Source organism: Pan paniscus, chromosome 5, assembly GCF_029289425.2.
Source record: "Pan paniscus chromosome 5, NHGRI_mPanPan1-v2.0_pri, whole genome shotgun sequence".
NCBI lineage: Eukaryota > Metazoa > Chordata > Mammalia > Primates > Hominidae > Pan > Pan paniscus.
Window position 1 is genome coordinate 49101853 of NC_073254.2, and position 18336 is coordinate 49120188.

Here is an 18336-nt window from a genome sequence, read left to right on the forward strand (position 1 = left end):
TCCCAATGGATGCCTGAAAGTATGGAAAGTACTAAATCCCATATATACTATGTTCTTCCCTATACATACATACCTATGATAAATTCTGACTTATAAATTAGGCCCAGTAAGAGGTTAACAATAACTGATAATAAAATAGAACAATTTCAACAATATGCTAGTATCACTACTCTTGCATTTTGGGGCCATTATTAAGTAAAATAGGGGTTACTTCAACACAAGCACTGCAATATCCCAACAGTCGATCTGATAACCAAGATGGCTACTAAGTGACTAACAAGTGAATAGTGCATACACGTGGATATGCTAGACAAAGGGATGATTCATATCCTGGGCAAGATGGAACGCTCCTGAGAATGGAATGCAATTTAAAACTTAAGAACTGTTTATTTCTGGAATTTTCCATCTGATATTTTCAGACTGTGTTTGACTATGTGTAACTGAAACCATGGAAAGTGAAACTTTCCTATCCACCAGATAGGGTGATGGGGAGGCTACTGTATTCTGGGCTTCTTTTGTTTTGTTTTTGAAACAGTCTCACTCTGTCGCCAGTCCGGAGTGCAGTGGTGTGATCTCGGCTCACTGCAACCTCCGCCTCCTGGGTTCAAACAATTCTCCTGTCTCAGCCTCCCGAGTAGCTGGGTCTACAGGCACGTACCACCATACCCAGCTAATTTTTGTATTTTTAATAGAGATGGGGTTGCACCATGTTGGCCAGGATGGCTTTGATCTCTTGACCTCGTGATCCGCCCGCCTTGGCCTCCCAAAGTGCTGCTGGGATTATGGCGTGAGCCACACCGCCTGGCCCTGGGTTTGTTTTTTTAAGCAATGAGGTCTCACTATGTTGCCCAGGCTGGACTTGAACTCCTGGGCTCAAGGAATGTTCCTGCCTCAGCCTCCCAAATAACTGGGACTACACGCACACATCACTGTACCTGGCTTGTTCTATTTTTATTCAGCCTTTTCTCTCTTTTTCAGTTTTGGAATTTCTACTGACATATCCACAAGCTCAGAGATTATTTCCTCAGTTGTGTCCAGTCACTAACAAGCTCATCAAAGTCATTTTTCATTTCTGTTAATGTTTATCTCTAGCATTTTGATTCTTTCTTAGAATTTCCATCTCCCTGCTTACATTATCCATCTGTTCTTTCATGTTGTCTACTTTTTCCATTAAAGAACTTAGCATACTATTTATAGTTTTTTAAAAAATTCCTGGCCTAATAATTCCAACATGCCTGCCAAAACTGATTCTGATGCTATTCAATTTCTCCAAACCGTGTTTCTTGCTTTTTAGTATGCCCTGCTGAAAGGTAGACAGGATGTACTGGCTAAAAGAAACTGTAGTAAAGAAGCCAGTAGTAATGTAATGGTAAGGTGTGATTAGGTTTCAGTCTTTTGGTGAACCTACACTCCTGGACTATGAACTTCACCAGTGTTTCTCAGTCCCCCATTCCCCTCTCTTTTTTTTAAGACAGGGACTCACTCTGTCACCCAGGCTGGAGGGCAGTGGCGCAATCTCGGCTCACCACAACCTCCGCCTCCTGGGTTCAAGCCATTCTCATGCCTCAGCCTTTCGAGTAGCAGGAATTACAGGCATGTACCACCACGCCCAGCTAATTTTTGTATTTTTTGATATAGACAGAGTTTCACCAAGTTGGCCAGGCTGGTCTCAAACACCTGACCTCAAGTGATCTACGCACCTCAGCCTCCCAAAGTGCTGGGATTACAGGAGTGAGCCACCATGCACAGCCTAATACATTTTATTATTTGCTCACTATTTATATATCTTGCACTATCCCAGCAAAAAGAAGTATCTACTCAGAGAAACAGAAAGAACATTAGTGGCTGCCAGGGGATGCAGGAAGGGAGGAAAGGGGAGCGATGCTTAACAGGTATGAGGTTTCCTTTTGGGGTTATAAAATACATTGAAATCAAATACAGATAATGGTTGCACAACACCATAAATGTACTAAGTACACTAAACTGCATGCTTTAAAATGATTATGTGGATTTTACCTCAATTAAAAAAAATCCATAATAGTTTATAGTTTAGTTAATACTAATCTAGTGGAATGGTACGGAATTACTGAAAACTGTGTTTTTAAAAGTATTTAATGTTAAGGGGAAGAAGTTCTAAAACATTAGTGAATGGGAGAAAAAAGTAGGTTACATAAGAATAGGTAGCACAATACCATATTTAAACAACAAAAAAGTTTTTTGCTTTTAATACATGGATTTTAAAAAACTATGTGGAAATGCATACATTAACAGTGTTTAGGCTGGGCGCGGTGGCTCACACCTGTAATCCCAGCACTTTGGAAGGCTGAGGCGGGTAGATCACTTGAGGTTAGGAGTTTGAGACCAGCCTGGCCAACATGGAGAAACCGTCTCTACTCAAAATACAAAAATTAGTTAAGCGTGGTGGCACACGCCTATAGTCCTAGCTACTAGGGAGGCTGAGGCAAGAGAATAGCGTGCACCTGGGAGGCGGAGGTTGCAGTGAGCCAAGATCACACCACTGCACTCCAGCCTGGGCGACAGAGCAAGACTCCATCTCAAAATAAAAAAAAATAAAAGTATTTATATTTGGATGGCAGAACAAATGTTTCCTTTTCTCTTTAGACTTTATTTTCTATAATAAATCATGTATTTCTTTTTATCAGAGCAAATAATTTTTTTTTTTTTTTTTTTGAGATGGAGTCTCGCTCTGTCACCCAGGCTACCTCCTGGGTTCATGCCATTCTCCTGCCTCAGCCTCCCGAGTAGCTGGGACTACAGGCACCAACTAACACACCCGGCTAATTTTTTTTTTTTTTTTTTTTTGTATTTTTAGTAGAGACGGGGTTTCACCATGTTAGCCAGGATGGTCTCGATCTCCTGACCTTGTGATCTGTCTGCCTCAGCCTCCCAAAGTGTTGGGATTACAGGCGTAAGCCACCACGCCCAGCCAGAGCAAATACATTTTTAGAACAATTTAATCACAAGTAACCAATAAGTTTAGCAATGTAACTGATTTAAGTCTTCAACTAAGAGAACAAAACATATAATAAAGTGGTGAAACTAAATTCAAACATTTCAATAATTATGTTAAATGTGAATGGTCTAAACACACCAATTAGAAAACACAGATTGTTAGAATGGAGGAAAAAAGATCCAACTACATGCTATCTATAAGAAGCTCCAAATAAAATGATACATGCAGGTTGAAAGTTAAAAGATAAAGACCTTGTAAACACTAGTCAAAAGAAAGTTAAAGTGGCTATACTAGTATCAAAGTAGTCTTCAGAGCAAAGAAAATTATCAGGGAAGAAAAGGGATATTACACATTAATAAATGGGTAATTCACCTAAAAGATAATGCTAATATGTTATGTACCTAACAACAGAGCTTCAAAATACATGAATTAAAAACTGATAACTGACAGGAGAAAAAAAGTAACAACACAAATCCACAATTGTAGTTGGACCTTTCAACACTCCCTTCTCAGTAACAGATAGAACTAGTAAACAACAACAAAAATCAACAGATATAAAGGAATTGAACAACAAAATCAACCAACTGGATCGAACTGACATTTATAGAACACTCAACTCAACAAAGCAAAATACACATGCTTTTGAAGTACACATGGAATATTCACCAAGATAGACAACATCTCCTGGGTCATAAACACCTTAATAAATTAAACAAAAAATCAAATCAGCCAGTGTGGTAGCTCAAGTCTGTAATCCCAGCACTTTGGGAGGCCAAGGTGGGAGGACTCCTTGAAGCCAGTAGTTTGAGACCAACCTGGGAAACAAAATAAGACCCTGTCTCTACAAAAAAATAAAAAGTAAAAAACAAGACAGGCATGGTGGTGTGCGCCTGTAGTCCCAGCTACTTGGGAAGCTGGGCAGAGTGAGACCCTGTCAGAAATGGAAAGGGAAAGAAAAGAAAGGAAAGGAAAAAGAAAAAAGAGAATAGGAAGAGAGGGGAGGGGAGAGGAGGGGAGGGGAGGGAGACACGGAGGGAGAGAGGGAGGGAGGGAGGGAGGGAATGAAATCATACAAAGGATATTCTCTGACCACAATGGAATTAAACTAGAAACTATTAACAAAGCTGGGAGCACATGCCTGTAATCCTAGCACTTTGGGAGGCAGAGGCAAAAAGATTACTTGAGCCCAGGAATGAGACCAGCCTGGACAAGCTAGCAAGACTCCATCTCTACAAAGTAAAAATAAAAATTAAAAATATATTTTAAAAAAGAAACTAACATTGAACAAGATAAAAATTTCCAAACGTTTGAAAATTAAACACCACACTTCTGCATAATCTATAGGTCAAACAGGAAGTCTCAAGGGAAATTAGAAGATATTTTGAACTGAATGAAAATAAAAATACATTTCTGCATTCACTGCAGTGTCTAAAAATTTAAAAAAAAATACATTTCAGAAGTTGTGGGATTCAACTAAAAGCAACACTTAGAGGAAAATTTATAGTACTAAACACATATTATAAATGAAGAAAGGTCTCAAAGCAATAATCTCAGTTTCTACCTTAAGAAACTAGAAAATAAATCAAGAAGGAATTAATAAAATTAAGAGCAGAAATCCATAAAATTGAACACAGAATAGAGAAAAACCAATGAAACCAGAAGCTGATTCTTTGCAAAGACCAATAAAATTGGGAAATCTATCAAAAGAAAGAAAAAGAGAAGAGACACAAAATATCAAGAATGAAAGAAGGGATTATCATCAAACATAGATGTTAAAAGGATAATAAGAGGATACTACAAACAACTCTATGAACATAAATTCAACTTAGATGAAAAGGACCAACTCCTTGAAATTTTCCCACATCACTCAAGATGAAATAGATTACCTTAATAGGCCTATAACTATGAAAATAAGTCGAACTAGTAATTGAAAACCTAAACACCTCCAGGTTTGAATGGTTTTGCTGGAAATTCTTTAGTAGAAGAATAACACCAATTCTATAAAATTTCTTACAGAAAAAAAATGGTACAATGTTATCAGACAGCATCCACAGAGCTGCACTGTCCAAAAGAGCTGGTGGCCACCAGCCATATGGTGGCTATTGAGTACTTGGGATGTAGCTAGAGTCACATGTTGAAAAAATATTTTGGCTATATTCAGTTAAATAAAATGTATTATTAAATATTTTTTAAAGTCCTCAAATAAGGCTCAGGTCAGAAATAAAATTCACTTTCACAATCACTTCTGATTTCTAAATATATAAGAGAAATCATGAAAATAAAACGTAAAAATGACTGAAATCTACTGAGCCAAAACCAAACCCACTTTAGAATTAAATTGCTTTCAAGATCATGTCAAAACAAACTATAAGCAAAACTCTTAGAAATCTGGCTGGACACAGTGGCTCACGTCTGTAATCCCAGCACTCTGGGAGGCCGAGGCAGGTGGACTGCATGAGTCTAGGAGTTTGAGACCACCCTGGGCAACATAGCAAAACCCCGTCTCTAATCAAAATACACATTAGCGGGGTGTAATGACGCGTGCCTGTAATCCCAGCTACTTGAGAGGTTGAGGTGGGAGAATCACCTGAGCCTGGGATGTCAAGGCTACAGTGAGCCAGGATCGTGCCACTGCACTCCTCCAGCCTGGGCAACCAGAGTGAGACCCTGTCTGAAAAAAAGAAAGAAAGGAAGGAAGGGAGGGAGGGAGGGAGGGAGGAAAAGAAACTCTTAGAAAGCTTTTTTTTTAGACAGAGTCTTGCTCTGTTGCCCAGGCTACAATGCAATGGCGCGATTTCGCCTCACTGCAACCTCTGCCTCCTGGCCTCCTGGGTTCAAGTGATTCTCCTGTATCGGCCTCCCAGGTAGCTGGGATTACAGGTACCCGCCATCATGCTCAGCTAATTTTTGTATTTTTGTAGAGGTGGGGTTTCACCATGTTGGACAGGCTGGTCTTGAACTCCTGACCTCTGGTGATCCACGCACCTCAGCCTCCCAAAGTGCTGGGATTACAGGTGTGAGTCACCACGCTGGGCCTGGAAATCTTAAGAAGAAACTGGAAGGACATTAGTTACTACAAAGAGAAATCCAGACTGGACATACTGGTTCACATCTGTATTCCCAGCACTTTGGGAGGCGAAGAGGAAGAATTGCTTGAGGCCAGGAATTATAGACCAACCCTGGCAATGCAGTGAGACCCCAGCTCCACAAAAAAGGTTTTAAAAATATTAGCCAGGTAGGTAGTCCCAGCTACTTGTGAGACTGAGGTGGGAGGACTGCTTGAGCCCAAGAGTTCAAGGCTACAGTGAGCTATGATCCTGACACTGTCCAGCCTGGGTGATAGAGTGAGACACTCTATATCAAAATAAATTAATTAATTAAATTAAATAAAAATCCAGAGGTTAGTAGGCTCACAACATTCTTTCTCGGGGCTGAATGTCCAACACTGACATTCCCTTTGTAAATAAAGGAAAGTATAAGCTCTTTAACAATAAAAGGAGAAAAATAAAAAGCTAAAGAAAGATTTTTTTTCAAAATAAAAATTACAGAACAAACTAATTTCTAACTGAAAAATATCCTTGCCATTTCAAGGTAAAACCCATTACATCATTATAAGGCTGGTGTCAAACCATCGTTACAGGAACAGAATGCAATCTGCTTTTCAATAGGAGATTATCCTCTTCAAAGATCCCCAGAGTAATGTGAGGTTTCTAAGAATGAAGTTATGACTACATTCTAAACAATAATTAAGGAATATAAACTGTATCAAAAACTAAGCTATCAGATAAAAGTTTAAAAGCCCTATACACTGTTTAAGATACCAATCATCATTATGTTAAAAAATAACCACACATTAGTTTTATAGCATATACTGATAATTTGAATAAAAGTCAATTATGCTTACTTCCTTATTTATAAGAAACATGTTCTAGTCTGATCTAGGGGCAAGTGTACACAATGGCACTTACTAAAAACTCCCATCACACAACAATTCAGTGAAACCTTCTTAAGAATTTCTTACCTGAAATGGTTTCAGCATATATGTCAACATATTTTTCTTTTGTAAAGAGAAAACATACATATCTAATTTTTAAGTATCACCTTTTTATTCATTTTTAATATCTCTGAAATGAAGATGGACCATCTAATGTTTTCATTTAATATGGCAGTGGCTCTACCTCTCTCCCCTACAAGGAAAGTAATCATTAAACCAAGGATGCATATTAAAATTACTGTCACTTCAGAACTGGGGAAGTGCAGTAAGTTCTATTTGCAAATGTTTTACTCTGACAGGGCTATATTCCCTAAATAAGTAAAACACTTTAACTAGATCTGGCCTAAGCTATAGTCCTTACTAATGCATATATACAAAAAAGTTAAGGATTATATTAAGATACAAATTATGCTGAAATATGTCATCTTTAAAACAGTCAATGGTTTTACAACTATTTATTTTCCTTTTAACAGTAAGTATGCTAGTATTTTAATGCAGAATTGTACTTGATTTTAAGAATTTTTTAAGGAAATATCACTACTCCCTTAAATTCAGAATTTCTGGAATCCAACATTTCAGACTAAAGAAGCTTCTGTTTAACAGAAGGGCGCTGGCTACCATGAGTAAAAAAAGGTGCAGCTTTCAAATTATATTTTTGCCCTCTACCAAATCCTTTTCTATACATGTGTATGGTAAGTTGAGGAGTAAGAAAATTAATTTTAAAGCAAACATCATTAGCACTAACAGCACACATTAACACTACTCACAGCCGAGTGACTAGGCAGTGAAAACATTTGATGCTTTACTGCCTAGACATTCAATATCTTGCTAATTACTATACTTTACAAAGGATTACTGTTTCATCGGATTTTTAAATTTTTGATGGCCCATAGAAGGTTCAAGACCCACATATATGCATTTTAGAGGTTAATCTGAACAGTACAGTCATTTCACATTGCTGCTGTTGTTGCTGCTGCTGCTGCTGCTGCTGCTGCTGTTGTTGTTGTTGTTGAAACTGGGTCTCACTCTGTCACCCAGGTTGGAGTGCAGTGGAGTGATCTCGGCTCACTGCAACCTCCGCCTCCCAGGCTCAAGCAGTCCTCCCACCTCAGCCTCCCAAGTAGCTGGGATTACAGGTGCGTGCCACCATGCCCGGCTAATTTTTTGTATTTTTGGTAGAGATGGAGTTTCACCATGTTGCCCAGGCTGGTCTTGGGCTCCTGGGCTCAGGCAATCCACCTGCCTCGGCCTCCCAAAGTGCTGGGACTACAGGCATGAGCCACCACGCCGGGCCTTCATACCGACGACTTTGACTCACACAGAACTATCTGGAAATGACCACCAAAACAAACAATCACCACCACCTGGTGGCAGTGCAACTGACAGCAGGTTTCCTTCTTCAAAGATGAAATAGCCTATCATCTCATAACATATTTTAGAATTTCAGATCTCATTTACATTTTGAAACATTCCTTCTAAAATATTTTCAATACAAGTCACAGCTTAGGCTAGAATTTCTCTTATCAAAAATGAAATTTGGCAGGTTGCTGTGGCTCATGCCTGTAATCCCAGCACTTTGGGGGGCTGAAGTGGGAGGATCGCTTGAGCCTAGGAGTTCAAGACCAGCCTGGGCAACTTGGCAAAACCCCGTCTCTACAAAACAAAACCAAAAACAAAAACCCATGCCTGTGGTCCCAGCTACTTGGGAGGCTGAGATGGGAGGACTGCTTGAGCCTAGGAGGTTGAGGCTGTAGTGAGCCGTGATCACACCACTGCATTCCAGCCTGGGTGACAAAGCAAGACCCTCTCTCAAAAAAGAAAAAAAAAAACAAAAATGGAATCTTATTTTCAAGGGCTACTCATATTTCTGGTATTAGAGAATTCTAGAGATCAGAACTGAAACAGTGAGCATCTTATGGAGGATCTTCTAGAAGCAGATGAAGCCTTTTTGAGTTCAACATAAAAGAACAATGTTCTAAAGGTGGGGTTAATAGGCAAAAGGGCAAGATAACTGGGAGAAATGTCAGGCAGAATAGCATGTGAGTAGAAGACATCATGGATTCTAGTATAAAGAAGTTTGTATGAAACCATAGCTTCTTTTGTAACATGATGTTACTAAAACACAAGCAAGAAATAAGGAAAGCCTCATGTTACCTGGTTAGGTAGGACATGCTATAAAATGGAGAAAGTAAAGGAAGAATTTACAAAGGTTTTGGGAAATAAACAGTGTAGTTTACATAGAGCACCCAATAAGTTTCCTAACATGTGGGACATATTGTGGTTTGGGACCTTCATTTCTAAACTCTGAAAAACCAAATGAATAATGCATAAGTTATTTACTCGATATGTCAAATGTCCCTAGGGACCCATATGAGGTATTTAACAAGAACTACTTCAAGTAGTGGAATCCCCCATAAGTGCGAGATAATCAGACTATCACTTGACTTAGCTTATTTCACAACTAGGACTCTGAGAGTTAGAGGAAACCGTCATGGTACAGGGTAAATCTCTCCTTTGGAAATCTGGAAGGCGGCACTCTGTTAGTAGGAGATGAAGCATATTACTACTGGCATCCAGGCTAAAACAAGGACAATCACTCATGCTGCTTACCCTTTGCCCAGAGTCCAATGTCCTATAGAACTGAGTATCTTCTAGCAGGCAGGAACTCTCTGGGGAAAACTGACACCCAACTACCTAAGAATAGCCCTGTCAATCTCAACTCCACCTCAATGCCCACTCACTCTGGAAGTAGAGAGAAGACTTCGGGACCATATACTCCACCCTCACTAAACTCTAACAAGTATTAACACCCTAGAACCAGTTTCCTTCTGAACCCCATATAGTAGTGACAGCCAAATTAATGACAAAGATAATAAAATTACTTTTGTTAATTTATAACTATAATTCGTAACTAATTTACAACTTTTACTAGACCTTAAGCCTCTCTGGTCTTTAGTTTTCTCATCAATAAAATGCAGCTAATATTTCGCAAGGTAACATATGCAAAAAGCCCAAAATAATACCTGGCAAATAGTAAGTACGAGAATTTGTTAGTACTTTCTACTATTTGTTAGTATTTGCTACTTAGATAAAAGCTAAGAAGCTAATCCTTTGGTGGGGTGGAGTGGGAAGGGGTATCAAAATCGAGGAAAAAAAAGATAAAATGTTAGGGCTTGAAAATAAATCTGTCAAAAATCAGATACTTATTAGTCTTGGACCAAGTGAGCTAGAAATTTGTGTGGTGGGGGACAGTGTTTGTTATCAAGATAAACAGGTGAAGCCACGGATCTTTAGTGGGAGGAGGCCAGAGGTCTTGTAATATGCCCCACACAGTGAAGAAGTGTCCACACCACATGCCGAAAGCACGCCCACTGAGAAACTCTGAGAGAGCACAGCCAAGCTGACACAGGGTGGAGGAGACCTTTTACAGGAGACCTGTAACTGACTGAATAGAGCAAAAATTCTTTCTAAGAGGAAACGTGAACTGAAACAATCTAAGAGTTATTATAAAAATAAAGGGAGTGGGCCGGGCGCGGTGGCTCATGTCTGTAATCCTAGCACTTTGGGAGGCCGAGGTGGGTGGATCACAAGGTCAAGAGATTGAGACCACCCTAGCCAACATGGTACAACCCCGTCTCTACTAAAAATACAAAAATTAGCTGGGTGTGGTGGCGCGCACCTGTAGTCCCAGCTATTTGGGAGGCTGAGGCAGAAGAATTGCTTGAACCCGGGAAGCAGAGGTTGCAGTGAGCTGAGATCACGCCACTGCACTCCAGCCTGGTGACAGAGCGAGACTCTGTCTCAAATAAATGAATGAATGAATGAATAAATTAAAGGGAGTGGATTCTTTCTCAAGAAGACCATCTAAAGATTACAGAAGCAGCCAGGCACGGTAGCTCATGCCTGTAATCCCAGTACTTTGGGAGGCTGAGGCCGGTGGATCACGAGGTTAAGAGTTCAAAACCAGCCTAGACAACATGGTAAAACCCCATCTCTACTAAGAATACAAAAATTAGCCGGGCATGGTGGCACATGCCTGTAATCCCAGCTACTCGGGAGCCTGAGGCAAGAGAATCGCTTGAACCTGGGAGGCAGAGGTTGCAGTGAGCTGAGATGACTCCACTGCACTCCAGCCTGGGCGACAGAGCAAGACTCCATCTCAAAAAAACAAAACAAAACAAAACAAATTATAGAAACAACCACCCCACCAAAAACAGAAACCTCCAAAAAGCAATCTTTTGTTGTTAAAACAGAAAGATGAGGTCCAGAGAAGTTACCTAATTTGTCCAAGTTTGTGCCTAGGCAACAGAGTCCCACAGTTCACACTCTTAGCCACTATATTACACTCAATAAGCTAGTAAGCCGAGTGAGCCAATCATGGTTATTATGGAAGTTTATTTTTTTCCATGTGCTCATGGCTATGGTTGTATACATAATCTATTCTCTTTCTGTTACTGATACTAGGGTATGTTTTACAACCAATAATAATTTGGATTCAATGAAATACAGTACTTTATAAAATGGAATTAAACTGTTCACTGGAGCAGATAAAGGTTGGCAAACTATACCCCACAGAGCTCCAGCGGTCATCCCAGACACACAAGGGCTGGAAAACATAAGCCAAGGAGGCCCAGAATTCAACGAAACATTTCATGTTTATCCTTTCCCATTTTACAAGGAGGCATTCATATATACTTCTGTCAAGGAAAAGGTTCCATAGCTTAACAAAAATGCTTGAAAACTACAAAATCAGATGAATTATTAAAATCCCTTGAAGGCATTAGATTCCACAAAGTCCTGAGAAACAACTTACAGACTATTAAGACCAAAAAAGGGTTGTTAAGTTAAAATTAGGGGTTTAAAGTTAAAATTTTAATGTTTTTGCTCCAAGGCTAGTATACAAAGCATCTTCAAAAAGTTCATGGTGGGTAAGCACAAAATTAAATTTAAAAAAAAGAAAAAAAATCATGGAAATTGAGTATTATGAAAAAACTATGCATGGATTTCAACTTCTTTTTGCATCAAAGTAAACTCTTACTAGCTTATTATAACAAATCTGAACAGCACCTAGTTTGAGGCACTAAGGACAAGACATCAGTTTAAAAAAAAACCCTCACTATGAATTTTGCTAAAACTGAAGCAAGGGCAAACATCCAATTCATAGTGAAGTTTGAATCCACTATGGAAGATCATTGATGCTTTACAAAAAGTTTATGGGGATAATGCCCCAAAGAAATCAGCAGTTTACCAATGGATAACCTGTTTTAAGAAGGGACGACATGACACTGGAGATGCCCATAGCAGCGGACCGTCCACATTAATTTTGGAGGAAACAATTAATCTTGTGTATGCTCTAACTGAACAAGAGCCAATGATTAATAGCAGAAACAACAGCCAACAACACAGCTGAATCTCAACCGATTCAGCTTACACAGTTCTGACTAAAAAATTAAAGTCGAGCAAACTTTCCAATCAATGGGTACCAAAACTGTTAAACCCAGATTAGCTGCAGACAAGGGCAGGGCTTTCAATGGAAATCTTAAGCAAGTGGGATCAAGATCCCGAAGTATTTCTCAAATAACTATAACAGGAGATGAAACACGGCTTTACCACTGTGATCTTAAAGACAAAGCACAATCAAAGCAATGGCTACCAAGAGGTGGAAGTGGGCCAGTCAAAGCAAAAGTGGACCAGTCAAGAGCAAAGGTCATGGCAACAAATTTTTTTGGCTCCGCAGGATATGTTGCTTGTCAACTTTCTAGAGGGCCTAAGAATAATAACAGTGTTCTGAGAGCTGGGCACAGTGGCTCACACCTGTAATCCCAACACTTTAGGAGGCTGAGGAGGGAGGACCACTTGAGTCCAGGAATTGAGACCAACCTGGGCAACATAGGGGGGTCCCGTCTCTACCAAAAAAAAAAAAAAAAAAAAAAAGGCATGATGGCACATGTCTGTAGTCCCAGCTACTTGGGAGGCTGAGGCAAGAGGATTACTTGAGCCAAGGACTTTGAGGCTGCAGTGAGCTATGATCGTTCCACTGCACTCCAGCCTGGGTGACCGAGGAGGAAAAAAAAAAAGGAAAGAATGAAAGAGAGAGAGGCCAGGCGCAGTGGCTCACATCTGTAATCCCAGCACTTTGGGAGGCCAAGGTGGGCAGATCACTTGAGGTCAGGAGTTCAAGAACAGCCTGGCCAACATGGTGAAACCCCGTCTCTACTAAAAATACAAAAACAATTACCCAGGTGTGGTGGTGAGCGCCTGTAATCCCAGCTACTCGGGAGGCTGAGGCAGGACAATCACTTGAACCCAGGAGGTGGAGGTTGCAGTGAGCCAAGATCATGTCACTGTACTCCAGCCTGGGCGACAAGAGCAAGGCCCCGTCTCAAAAAAAAAAAAGTGCGTGTGTGTGTGTGTGTGTGTGTTAGTTTTAAGAAACTCAGCCAAAGCTTTAGCAGAAAAAGATCTACTCCACTATGACAATGCTCCTGCTCATTCCTCTCATCAAGCAAAGGCAATTTTCTAACAGTTTCCATGAGAAATCATTAGGCATCCACCTTACAGTCCTGATTTGGCTCCTTCTACCTTCTTTTTGTTTCCTAGTCTTAAAAATCTTTAATGGACGCCCAGTTTTCTTCAGTTAATAACGTAAAAAAAACCTGCATTTACATGGTTAAATTCCTAGGACCCTCAGTTCTTTGGGGATGGACTAAATGGCTGTTATCATTACTTACAAAAGTGTCTTGAACTTGATGAAGCTTATGTTGAGAAATAAAATTTATATATCTTATTTTTATCTTTTTTTTTTTGATATGAAGCCTTCACTCTGTTGCCCAGGCTGGAGCGCAGTGGCGCGATCTCGGCTCATGGCAACCTCCACCTCCCAGGTTCAAACAATTCTCCTGCCTCAGCCTCCCGAGTAGCTGGGATTACAGGCGTGAGCCAACTGCCCGGCTAATTTTTGTATTTTCAGTAGAGACAGGATTCCACTAGGTTGGCCAGGCTGGTCTTGAACTCCTGACCTCAAGTGATATGCCCACCTCGGCCTCCCAGAGTGCTGGTATTACAGGCTTGAGCCACTGCATCCGGCCTTTACTTTTATTTTTTAATTCCATTTTTCCAAGATCTTTTTAAAGTCCCCTCATATTTATATTCCAACTACTTTTGAATTTGAGAGAGTTGCTTTGAGTATAAAATGTAATGTCCCACATAGTGATAATTATTTTAAATTTAACACTAAAAACACACACACATAAAACAAGACTAGCGTTCTTAACCACTAGGGAACATTGAGAAGTAGTATTTTTTCATCAAAGGGATTTTTTTTTATTTTTAAGTCATGTATATTGTCTTCTTCTCCCCTTAAAAATGGTAGCATGTATTTTAAAAATTTACTAAGTAGCCATTCTCCATTCTGCATTAAGCTCAACATTTTTGAGAGTTATAAAGATAAACCAGACATGTGTCACCTTCAGTTTTAAAGATGACATGAGACATTTATCAAATTAAATGGGTAGAAAGACGTAAAGTGCCAAGAGAAGAAACAAAGGAGTGAGAGGTGAAGAGCTAATATAAAGGAGCTCAGCAGTAGGAGAAACAACTTCCAATCCCAGGTCAAGGGGATTCTTAGCAGACACTGCCTGAAAATGGAGTCCTACAGGGAAGAGACAAATAACCTCTCTACATTTTGATACGTGATTATTCAATTATTCAACAAATTGTTGACAATTTCATAGGATAAAAGGATAAGCAAAACAAATACCTAATATACAATGTGTTAAATATAATAACAACCATGTGCATGATATTAATGAAGGGGGAGGGATGAATTTTCTTAGGGTAGTGGGGAGAGTAGGCAAGGGGGAGGAAGCAAGAAGGAAAGGTGACTCAGGCAGGGCCTTGAGGATGAGCAGCAGTTTGGTGAAATAAAAGGATATTTCAGGCAATGAGACAAATGAGCAAGGGCATGGAGAAGTGAAAGCATATGGCATCTTTGGGGACTGACTGTGGGGGAGTTAGGGGATGACTGAAGATGGGAGTGAAAATGAGTCCAGGCCAGATCGTGAGCTTTATATCCTGTGCCAAGGAGTTTAGCTTCATTACAGTAGGTACAAAGGCTTTAGGCAAAGAATGATGTCACATAAGCACTATGAGACTCTTTCTAATATTAACATTTCTAAAGTTGCCACTGGCTCCAAAAACATATATGAGATCACTAATTCTAGGATGTCTAGAAATAACTCCAAAGTTCCCACTGGCCCACAGGCCATGAGTCCAGTTAAGAGCTCTGTGAAGGCAAGTACTATTTACTATTTATTTGTTTTTGATCTCCAGGACACAGGATATAGTGGAACCAATAGGAATCAGTTTCTGATTAGGAATGACAGAACAAATGATGGCTCCCAGGTTTCTGACCCGATTATCTCAGGGGGGTGCCAATGAGAAGGATATAAGGTTGGTTTTTTTGTTTTGTTTTGTTTTTTTGAGACAGGCGCTCACTCTGTAATTCAGACTGGAGTGCAGTGGTGTGATCATGGGTCACTGCAACCTCGACCTCCTAGGCTCAAGCAATTCTCCCACCTCAGCCTCCCAAGTAGCTGGGACAACAGGCTCACCCCACCACGCCAGGCTAATTTTATTTTTTGTAGAGACAGGGTCTCTCTGTTTTGCCCAGGCTGATCTCGAGCCTCTGGGTTCATGCAATTCTCCCACTTCAGCCTCCCAAAGTGCTGGGATTATAGGCGTGTGCCACCATGCCCAGCAGATATAAATTGTGTCTGGGAGATGTTAAAAGTTCTGCCCATAACGAGTTAAAACATGGGTGTGGGGTTCTGAAAAGAGGCCACAGCTATAGATATTAATTTGAACATCACCGTGTATGGTATACTGGCGACAGCTGAAGCCGCATGGGTGGATGAGGTCACCAACCATGAATGGGGCCCAACTAAGAATCTAGGAATCCCAGGGTAAAGTTGAGAATAGACAGAGACAGAGAAAGAACAGAGAAGAGGAAGACAAACAGGAGAGATGTCCTATGAGTCTAAGAAAGTACCTATTTCAAAAAACTTGTGTAGTATGGTGCCAAATGATCATTAAAAGGTCAGCTGGTATGAAGACTGTAAAGAGGCTACTGGATTTGGAAACAGGGTAGTCCCTGATTAACTTTCATTGGAGTGGGGAGTGGATAAAGGATAAATTGGGTTGAAGAGTGAATGGAAAATGTGAAAGAAGAGACAGTGAGTATAGATCACTGCTCAAAAAGTTTGGCAATAAAGAGAAGGGAGTGAGATATGTTAGCAGTTTGACAAGTAGGTTGGAAGAAGTATGCACATTTTGTGCATTATCTGTTTTATATGACTTGTGTCTAGAGACTTTGAGAACAAGGACTGCCTTTAGTATTCTTACAGTATCTACCAGCTTATATAATAAAAACAACAGCACTACTAAATATTTATTTAGAACACAAAATATAATACCTCGTACAGGTCACTAAATTATATTCCTAGGATAAAAGAAAGAGCACTAGACTAAATCAATTAGTCATAAAATGCAAATCATTTACCTGCATGGGGTGACTGTTAAAAAGAGGCCATGCCCTGTTATGCAATTTGACAGGCTCTGTGAGCAACACTGGGGATGTTATAAGATGTTACCTTAGTTCCTTTACCCTGGGCTGCACAAGGACATACTCACCTCCATAGTAGAGTCCTGTAGCAGTGCACATCCGCCACTGTCCCTGATACATTCCTGCTCTGCTGGGGCTGCACATCTGGACGCTGACATCTGCAATCTCTTGGGGCTCTAGCGATCTCACCATCACCATGTTCACATGTCCAAATTGGTCTCCCCCGACATATTTAAGACAAACCCCTGGAGGCCAGGCCTCTGCCCCTGAGTTCAAGCAAAAGAAAAAAATGTTAGGCAATCAATGGTCCTATGCTGGGTGCAGTTTATTATGAAACTGTAGAAGAGGCCTCTTTCTTTTTCTCACATACATACATAAACCTAACCACATACACCTGAGCCATATATTGTCTCACACAACTGATCAAAAGGAATTATCAGAACCAACAACCTCTGACCAATAGTCTAACCCTATGAAGAAGCACATAAGGCAAAAGCAAGGCAGTTCCTCAAGACAACAAGTATTTCAGGTGACTCCAGAGAAGGCCACACGTCACACTGAATCTGTAGAACCTAAGAATGATGTCCATGAAGAGCCATGGAGATGAAGCACAGGCCCACGTTTAGCGGACAGCTCTCTCTACTAAAAGGTAACACATGTCCATTTTCACAGTCTATCTGATTGTTGCCAGTTTTTCCACAGAAACAAGAGGATGAAACACACAAGGAGTAATTTCAATGGTATTATTCTCAATTTAAAATTGCTTTTTGCCTGAGGTATGACTTTTCTTCTGGGGTCCATAACTATAAAATACTCAAGAGCTCAAGAGACCACATGAATATAAAAGGCAGTAAAAGTTTAGACCTTGGGTGGCAGTGAAAATATAAACAATGGGGTGATCTCCCCTGATAACATCAATGAACTGTGGTCGCAGGAACAATGGCACTAGTTGGAGGTAGTTGGAGGTACTTGCGGATAGGATGGGAAGGAGGGTCAATCAGACCTGTCAAAGGGAGATAGATTTTTATAGAGTTACAGGTTAAATTTAACCTGTAACTCTTTAAAGAGTCGCCTGGACTGGAGTACAATGAATGGTACAATCTCTGGCTCACTGCAACCTCCGCCTTCTGGGTTTACGCAATTCTCCTGCTTCAGCCTCCTGAGTAGCTAGGATTACAGGCGCCCATTACCACGCCTGGCTAATTATTGTATTTTTACAAGAGATGGGGTTTCACCATGTTGGCCAGGCTGGTCTCGAACTGCTGACCTCATGATCCGCCTGCCTCAGCCTCCCAAAGTGCTGGGATTACAGGTGTGAGCCACAGTGCCTGGCCTAATTTTTGCATTTTTAGCATAGATGGGGTTTCACCATGTTGGCCAGGCTGATCATGAACTCCTGACCTCAGGTGATCTGCCTGCCTTGGCCTCCCAAAGTGCTGGGATTACAGGCATGAGCCATGGCGCCCAGCCGGTACCCACTCTTGTGTACCTATTTTCATGTAACTAATTCATGAGAAATCTATGTGTTGACTAGTTCCCACTAGTCAAGCGGTATAGGTAGCCACACAGTGACTGGATGTGATTTTTCCTGTGAAGTCTCTCCAATATGCAGCAATTGATATACTCCTCTTTAACTGTAGACAGAAACTTCTATATATCTTTTTTTGGAATATATACATTCATTATAAAAATAAACCACTGTGAAAACTTGAACATGGCAGGACTCTTAGAACAGAGGGTGCTTGT

At 40.4% G+C, this 18336-nt stretch overlaps 1 protein-coding gene across 5 annotated transcripts in view; it reads right to left on the reverse strand.

Moving 5' to 3' along the window:
• ILRUN (inflammation and lipid regulator with UBA-like and NBR1-like domains) overlaps window positions 1–18336 on the reverse strand; it is a 154513-nt gene that overhangs the window by 87089 nt on the left and 49088 nt on the right. For 3 of the 5 annotated variants that reach the window (XM_034961890.4, XM_003808541.5, XM_008960607.4), the window contains exon 3: window positions 16659–16856. The exons of the other annotated variants lie outside the window; for them this stretch is intronic. In XM_034961890.4, the coding sequence (XP_034817781.1) occupies window positions 16659–16856 (198 nt within the window). The remainder of the gene's footprint in view (window positions 1–16658; window positions 16857–18336) is intronic. 5 annotated transcript variants of the gene reach the window in all.